Source organism: Capsicum annuum, chromosome 3, assembly GCF_002878395.1.
Source record: "Capsicum annuum cultivar UCD-10X-F1 chromosome 3, UCD10Xv1.1, whole genome shotgun sequence".
NCBI classification, from domain to species: Eukaryota; Viridiplantae; Streptophyta; class Magnoliopsida; order Solanales; family Solanaceae; genus Capsicum; species Capsicum annuum.
The window spans coordinates 269829007-269838267 of NC_061113.1; the positions used below are offsets into that span (position 1 = coordinate 269829007).

Sequence of the window (9261 nt, forward strand, 5' to 3'; positions counted from 1 at the left end):
AGAACTGGAATGTTATACGCTTCTCCAACTAAAGCAGCTTTTATACTGCACTTTATAACAACCATCTCTATGTACATGTTGGTTATGCTAACATTTGTTTTCCCACAGTCTCCTCCCATCACCTAACTGTCAAATGAATCAATTAATTTACCTACTAATTGACAATAAGATTGATATAAATTCGAAACGAATCAGAAGTCACTAACAAATGGAATAAGCTACGAGCGGCCCGACAAATTACAGTGCAGCCATGTCTATCCTGAACTTTACATAAATGGTCATGGAAGAGATATTACAAGAAAATATGTATCTAGAATGAAATTAGAGATCGAAATGCCTATTGCAACTATCAAGCAGAGCGAAGCTCAGACTATGATTTGATTTGCAGAGAAAACTCTCTTTGTCAAAAATTTGTCGTAGGCAAAAGTATACTCTATACTGCATCCATGAGATGCATTCCAAATGCGTAAATCAGATACTTCAAATATTCTTTCAGCTAATCTAAGATCCTTCACTTACTTCAACCAGCCTCCCACGAACCCATTTCTTGGTGGTGGTGGTGGTCACCGCCTCAATCTTTGCGCCCGAAATCAATCCATTTGGTAGCAGTTTGTCTTTGTTTCCTGGGCCTGCATTAGCTTCATCCCTGTTTAGAAGCTGCTTCTGTTCATCTGCTGGGCTTTCATTAGCTTCATCATCATCAAGTCTCTGAGTCGACTTGGAGGGCTGTGTGATACTGGCCTCCTTTTCCAGTGATAAATTACTGGAAATCATTTGATAGACTTTCTGCCTGTCACCCAGATAGTCATAGTCACCGGAGCTTGACAAGAGAGCCGTGCTTTTACCATTCGGTAAACCTTGCAGGGGACGTCGTCCATTTTCTAAATCATGGATAGCACTGTCCATAGACGTCACAGCATGCCAACCATTTATTCTTTCACCAGTATAAACGAGAGCTCCAAATTCTGAATCTCCTTCATCTGCAGTGTGGCTCACCAGCTCAGTTGAAGGTGGTGAAATATTTCCATCTGTAAAAGCCCCCTCTTTCTCTATAGATTCAATGGACTGGATAGCTTCAGAGATGAGCTTCCGAGTTTCAATGAGTGACGCTTGAGCAACAAGGCTGTTCTTGGCAGCTATTTCCAAAGCCTCTGCTGCTTTCTCAGCCTCAGCTATCAATGCTCTGCCACATTGTCAATCCACCAAGAACTTATCAGTTACTACCTAGCAGGTTGGGATCAATGATACCAGCATGTAGAGATCAAAATTGTTCTAAAATCCATAATTTAGACTACTCAATTTGAGGTATCAACATGCAAACTATTTCAAGATTATAGCTTGCTCCAGTTCCGAACAAAGCATAAGGACATCACTCACTTCACTAGAAATATATAGGGAAAACGAAATTCAAACTTTCAATAGAAGGATAAACTAATTAAGATTACTGTCAATATATGGACTAATGCTTCAGGTACAAAGTTATATTTCCAGTCGATAACAATTGGGGAGTCAGATAAGTCTTGTGCATTAAAATAGGCACAACCACATTCAGAGAGAAGTTATCATTCACCATTTTGGAAGCAATTGTATCAGGTTGCTATGAGGTTCATGAAACAACGAACTGACAGAGTGACCAGCAGACTTCAGATGGAAAGAACGACACAGAGCAAGTTAGCAAATAAGACTAAATATACCAATGGATCGGTTCCTTAATAGCAAAGATTTTATAACAACTTACTTTGCTCTCGTAATGGCTTCAATCTTCTTCTGGTCAATACCTACTCTCTGCGCCCTGATATTCTTTAACATTTCCAACTTGGAACTAGCCAAAGGATCCTTGTACATTGGTGCGTTTTTTCTCCTCAATCGAGCACGTTGAACTTGGCTCTTGTGTTCGGGCTTTACCAGATTATCCATTTCATTATCTTTCTTTTTTGGAGGGCTTCTTTTTCTGGTCTGTCCATCACTAATAGGCTTTCTCCTTGGTCTTCTTTCAGCCTCATAAGGTATTCCATGATATTTAGCAAGAGACGAACGGACCCGAGTACGGTAACCCTAGTTGGAAGAAAAGGTAGATTGGTAAAACAACTTTTTGGAAAGCAAAATGTGAGGAAGTTCAAATTGACAGGCTTCAAACTCATATCTATGACAGGGTCAAACTGAGAAGTTCAGTCCCAACAAAGAAAAGCACTTACAGGATCGGCCCATTTAGCTGCAATGGCCTCTGAAATCTTCCTCCTCTGTTCGGCAGATTTTGGAGCTCTCTTGTTACCCTTCAGCCTGGGCCTATTTTTTCTTTCTTCAACACTCTGTATCCACTCCTGCTCAAGCTGTTTGTTCAAAATCTCGTAAGAGTCCCACTGCAGCTCCTCCTCACCCAGAAGGCCCTTCCTAGAAGCTTCTGCAATTAAATTTTGCCACTCGTAGAGGCAAGTTTCCTGGAGCATCAACTTCCCACGGCGCCTTTGCCAGCCCATCCTTACAGCGAAACCAATTTTCAACCTAGTTTCCTTGCTGCAATTAAGGAAAAGAATCTCCTTTAGTAGTTTGATACGCACAAGTTTCACAAATCTTGAAAGAGGTTCGAGATAAAGAGGGTAATTTTAAAATTAGGGATATGAAATTCTGAATTAGTACGATGATGCTAGGTTCAACTGAATTCCCAAGCAAGAATTAAGTGATGAAGAGATAGAAACTCGCAGTATTGGCATGTCAACTAAAGGCATTACCTCACAATGTCTGTGTTGCACACTACTAGGCAGTGACTTTAGTGAAGCTTGACTTTCACGCATTGGAGCACAAGTTATCATGAAACAGCAAGCAACGATTTGTCCAAAACAGTCTATTCCTTTTTTAACCATCATTCTCAGTGGCGTACGCACGATTTTTTGTAAGCAATGTTGACATTCAAAGAAGTGTAATGAAAAATATTTAAATACATTTTTGTAATCCGGGGCAAAAGTAGTTGTTGGGGAATCAAGATGTTGAAAATTAGACGGAGGAGTCTTTGAGATCAATGAAAATTGTAGCAAAGAACTGAAAAATTTCTAAACAAAAAGGAAATAAAACTGCTGTTTACCAGGATTCGAGACCCTGACCTCGCTAAACTTATTTGTTTGCGAAACCAGCTTAGCTAGAAGCTTTCTACATTCAGAAGTGTCCCTATATATTACTAGTAGCGTTTTGTAATTTTTTCATTATAATTAAATATGTATATTTAGTATATTTTTCCAGCGAAGCAGTGCCGAATGACACCCCTTGAGCCCACGTGGGTCCGCCTACCAGAATAGACAAGTTCCATCCACTTGAAAAATAAAGTTCTTTTGAGCAGGTTATTTTTCACTCACTTCTTGATTATTAGAGTCCACTATGCTATCAGAGAGGTGAAAACACAAATGTCAAGAATAATTTGCAAAACCCACCTTTGAGCATGCCCCAGGTTAACCAACTTCATTTTCACCTGTATAATTAGAGCTTATCAGTAATATTGTCAAACAAAAACTATGAAGCGTGACGTTAAATGGGTAGCATAGCTGACTAAAAATTAACTGGTTATTACAGATGCCACTAGACTTTTTGCATAATCTGAACAGAAATGAACAATATCTTAATGTGTTGTTGACCAAATTAAACAACGGTTATTTCAGATGCCAGAATGAAAGGAAAGAAAAAGCCACACCCTCACCAGGAAAAAATGTTGCAGCAAGGTCAACAACCTAACCAAATTTTCCTCCTCTTTAAGAAAGAGACACTCGACCTCTACAGGAAACATATTGAATGTGAGGTTTTCAAGTACAAAACTGGTCAGTTCACAATTGGACTCAAACAATTCCAAGGAATTAAATGTGTACAAAAGGAGATTCAAACACTGGTACAAATTCAGAAAGGGCAAAAATATATCCCACATGGATTTGGAATGTTGCATATTGGTCCCACATTCTGGAAGCTCCTATCTACTCCTCATTGAGACTTTGAAAATCACGTTTACATGTGCACCCAGATGACCAAATAGCATAGTAGAAATGTAGATAATGTCACAATGCACCCAGATGACATCAATATCCTAAACTCTTGAAGTTATTTCCCCGGAAATGCATAATGAAGTTTACTGAGTTGGTGACAGCCAGAGAAAATCGCTAAATACTTAAGTTTGAAAAATGGAAATACAATTATCTCAAACTTCTCCAAGATACCCTGATGGCATGTGCCTAAAATGTAATCAAGATTATTGATTCTCTATTCCTACGATGTGCACTCTTAAATGGGTTTGAGCTTATGCTGAATGACCACAAAACACATCCTCCAGCTGAAATAAAGATCGAGCTTTTCCCTCAACAAAAATGTTAATTTGTACATTCTGCTCACATCCAACTTAGTTAGTTTATACTTGTGTTTTACTATACCTTTTCATTGATTCCCCATAGTCAGCATTCCACTTTCACAGAATGACCATTAGACGGTATTACTTCACATGCCCATTAATGTCACAAAATTATTTGAAGTAGTTGCACTATAAGTACTGCTAATTCTGGAGCTCTTTAGGGCCCCCCTAATTCTTAATCAAATTCTCATCTTTTACTACTTCATTTAACAAAATTATGCTTACATGACATCACCTTAGGATCCTGCATTGCAAGCTTGGTACGTTCTCGAATCCGTTGTAAAGTTTCTGCAAATTCAAACATACTTGAAAATATTAAAGCTTACACATAACAAACAGCTCAAAAGAACTACATCTAGGCATGCTTTAAGTACCTGGACTGTGCTTTCTGCCTTTATTCCAAGGTGTATTCCCCTTATTAGCTTTGGATATCCTCATTCGCCTCAACTTCTCTCTCTCATCCAATTCAGTTTCCTCACTTGGCGACTGCTTCTCAACAACAGCACAAGTTGAGCTTCCTGCATATTTTCCCATCCTCACACCACCAAAATCGTTTTGTTCCTCGTTGCTTTGGATGTTCGTGGTGGGTCCTTTTTCGAGGGTGGCTACTGCCCTTATCATCAATCCACCCCGCAATAGCTTAATTCTCGAATTCGAAGCTTTTTGTGGTATTCGGAAGGAATTCCAAGTAGATACAAATCTAATCTCATTGTTGTAGACAAGTCTAGTACCGAAAACATATTGAGAACTAACTGAACAAACATTGTTCCGAAAACAAGACTGTGTAGTAGCTATATCTGCGCAATAAAGATGGAAAAACATGAAGCTACTTCAGTAAATATCCCAAATACTCCCTCATTTCATTTTAGTTCCTCTGTCCAACAATATTTATCCGCTATATTAAAAATAGATGAACAAAAATACTTGTCCAGTATGAAAAACAAGGATAATTTACCCTTTTCTATCCATTTTACCCTTGCTATTAAATACTACTATTCATCACTCAATGCATTTTCCAAGGCATCAAAATTATTACTCCCTCCGTCCGTCTTTACTTATCCACTTTCCTATTGGATTAGGAACCAGTAGATGATAGGGATAATTTTACCATATTACCCTTTGAATAAAATAAATTTAATGCGAGTACATATTATATTCAAAAGTAGATATAGTAAAACAATTCCTACCATTTATTGCTTCTTAACATGTGTGCCAAATCAAACGTGGACAACTATTGTAGAACAAAGGGAGTACTTAGCTCGTGTTGAACTTGCACGCCCCTTAAAAAACCAATGATTAAAGGTGCATTTTCACTAAACTAATGATGTTTTGAGACTCTAAATTTTACTACTTTTATCTTATATAATTATCTAATTATGAGGATAGAAAGGGAAAATGACGCATAAAATTCTCGGTAAACTGAAAAACTATTTTTAAGCCGAGGGAGTATGCAACAGGTTCAGAGATTTATCCAATTACAAATTGCGGAAAAGAGATAGTGAAAATACAAAAGGGTGAAGGAAGGAGTGGAGGAGTTAACCTAATAAAGGCATGGGGAGCTCATCCAGTCAAACTCCAAATTCAGGAATAGAAACGGAATGCAATGTGCTTTTCAGATTCCATACACCAACTCGTATTTGTTAGCGGCAACTGAATTAAATTGAACTGAAATCTGTTGTTTATTTAGGGGTTGAGTGTCGCTGGAGTGAAGAAGAAAGATAGAGGAGAGGAGAGAAAAGGCAAAGGCGGTTGAAGTTTTGGTGACACACCGATAGCCACACAAACTTCCCTTTGTCTGAAAGCTCACAGGCGCTGGATAATAGTAGCACTAGTGTATTGATATTTTAAAAGATTTTTATACATTCGGAGTCTTATAAATTCCAATATGAGCAACGCTAGTTTGGTTGGGTCCAGAATTAATTATTTCATTCTAATAATGTAAAATAAAAATAAGGAGAAAAAACACAAATTGCTGCTAATTCCCGAAAAAGTTACTTATTTCGCCGTATATCATTCAAAAAATTCATATTAAAATTAATTATCCTTGTGTCTCAAGCTAAATATTTGTGTTTATATTTGTTTATGAAATTCAAATATAACTTAAAATATGAAAAATATCCAAAACTTATTTTCAGTTTCAGTTTTGGACGTTGTATTTATATTTATCCTAATTTTTCTATTCTAGTTAATTTGAGAATAGACCCTTAACTTACTGTGGACACCAAAATGTTATTAAATTTAAATCCGTACAAAATTTGGATGATATTATATTCAAAATATATTAGTCCCAAATAAATATCACGGATTAATATAATTGAATTAATTATTTAAGTCCAAACATATATGGATTTAATTAAAGTCCATTTTTTTGGGCTAGCTCATTGATTTGGGTTACAAATGATGAACCTACTTCAATAAGCCCAAGACATTGTCATATTCTAGAAGCCCAAGTAAATGTCATGTGTCAAATGACGTGGCATGCCAAGTCAAGTGAAGGAGCCAATAGGACCATGCCACATGTCAAAATGATACAGCAGAACCATGAAATAAAAGCCCATAAAAAGGCGTTACATCACTTAAATCTGATTAGTCAAAGGAAGTCTATATTCACCATGACTCTTTCTTTCCTACAACTATAAATAGGGGTCTTGTAATTCAGAAAAGGGGACCCCCAGACCCCCCAGAATTCTAACAAGTAGCAAGAGAAAACTCATGGATCAAATGCCGCAATTTCTCTAAAATAAAGCTCAAGCATTCAAAGCAAGCTCATCAAGATTCAAGATCAAGACCGCAATATTTAAGAACAAGCTCAAAAGCCCTTGAATTCAAGCACAAGTCAAGATCAAGTCTCTTAAATCAAGAAATCAAGTTCAAATTCAAGATCAAGCTCAAAGCCCTTGAATTTATATCTGAAAAGGTGAATCGGAGGATTCATAGAGATTGTAACACTCGCATTGAAATCAATAAAATTGATTGTTGTAATATTTTTCTTGTCTTAAATTATTTATTTTTCAGCATCGAAAATTTTACTGTCCAACAAATTCTGGCACGCCTAGTGGGACAATCTCTACCTCTCATCACAACTTTTCAGACTTTGAAGACTAAGAACGCTGAAATGACTTTCAAGAAGATCAACTTTTAATCAACTGCTTCCAAGGCTGTCGATTTCAAGTTCTCTGCCGAAGTGGAAAGCATCCTTGGTGTTACCTTTTGGAGCTTGGGAGCTGTCATGAGGAGCAAGGCGAGCAAGATAGGACAACAAACGCATCAAGTGTCGTCCGCGCCAACTCCAATTTTTGGATCTTCAACCCTCAAAAGAACGAAGTCCAATATAAGTGCTTCGGAAGGAGGAAGCAGTGTCATGAAATCGCTTAAGAAGACTCTTGCTCTACTTGAACATTTTGTTGCCAAATACTCTGACGCAAAAACGATGGTCGTTCAACAAACGCGTCATCTTCACTTACACCGCATAAGTTGAGCACTTCAAAGATCAACTTATGTGATAATCCGTGTTGTTGACACCCAATTTTTGCTCTCCGTATTTAAAATTAACGTCTTCAGGCTTTTTGTTCGTTAAAGGGCACGAAGCATAATTTTCACATCTTTTTTACAATTGTTTGATAAATTATTGATAATTATCCTTTCTTTAGGAATTTAATCAATTTGTTGTCATAATTTGATTTCTTACAATTTATTAATAATTTTTTTAATTTTAGGATTTTTATCAATTCATTATCGTTCTTAACATTTTACAATCACCCGCACACTTGCACAACATGAAGTTATATATATATATATATTACATTATTTTTAAATTAATTATATTTTAATAATTTTAATATTTTTTACATTTTTTCATTCAACATCTATATTTTACAGTCCGCAAACGCTGAGTCGGATCAATTATTTTTGTGCAGTATAATAATTCGATGTCTTATCACATCCGACAACGACTACACAATAATGTCTTGTCACGTCCGATAATAACCACTCAGTGTTGTCTTGTCACATCTGACAATGACCACTCAATGACACTACCCTTTGAATAATTATTTTGTCTGTTGGTCAAAAGGATGAAAATCTTTTGGCCAATAACTTAAGGACCTAAGGGTGTTCTATTATAAAAAGAGAAGACACCCCTTTATCCATTGGATAAAAGGGGTGCTCAATTTTTTGTTTAAATAGGTGGTGGGAGGACACATTTTGGACATTTTTTGTTCATTTTTTCATCTCTTTCAAAATACACATGTATTTATTTTTTATAATTCATAAGCATTTTTCCTTTGCAAACCCACACACATATTCATAAATATACAAGCATATTTTATTTATTCCATTTTTCTCTTCAAGACACACACAAAAATATATATAAAAACACACAAACACACGTATACATAAAAAACAACCTCCATTTTTGTTTCATTTTTTTACCATCAATCACAATGACACACATATAAATATATGTACAGACGCCTACTACATAGTTTCCATTTTTAAGCTTTTGTCTCCTCCGTAGATACCAATAGTTCATTCGATCTCAGGCGCCACCTTTACACGGTTTTCTTCCCCGAAACAGCCGCCCAACAATACCACCCCCCACGCTACAAGCTTTCCCTTTACGTCTCACCACAAGCTCGCCGGAGGTGATGACCGATGAGCATCGAATTTCTTCCCAAATCTGTCGCCATCAACCACTACAACAACCGCTACCAACACCGAGAAACAGCCACGAGCCGCCCCTTTTCTCTAATATTTTTCTTTTACTACACAGATCTGGTCAAAGTCGTTTGGATGGATATTTGAATTAATTAGATAGTATGTTTGTCTCTGTTTGCTTTGCTATTTTATTATCAATATTATTGACCATTTTTTTTTGCCTT

At 36.7% G+C, this 9261-nt stretch overlaps 1 protein-coding gene across 1 annotated transcript; it reads right to left on the reverse strand.

Annotated features, from left to right (window-relative positions):
* Window positions 1-146: 146 nt before the first annotated feature.
* On the reverse strand, window positions 147-6222 carry LOC107861631. The gene is made up of 7 exons (XM_016706925.2): window positions 5922-6222; window positions 4756-5178; window positions 4617-4669; window positions 3423-3460; window positions 2196-2514; window positions 1739-2055; window positions 147-1183 (listed from the first exon to the last, which is right to left on the reverse strand). Exons 1-7 carry the CDS (start codon window positions 5932-5934, stop codon window positions 502-504), a joined length of 1845 nt encoding a protein of 614 aa, XP_016562411.2. The 5' UTR covers window positions 5935-6222; the 3' UTR covers window positions 147-501.
* Window positions 6223-9261: the final 3039 nt, after the last annotated feature.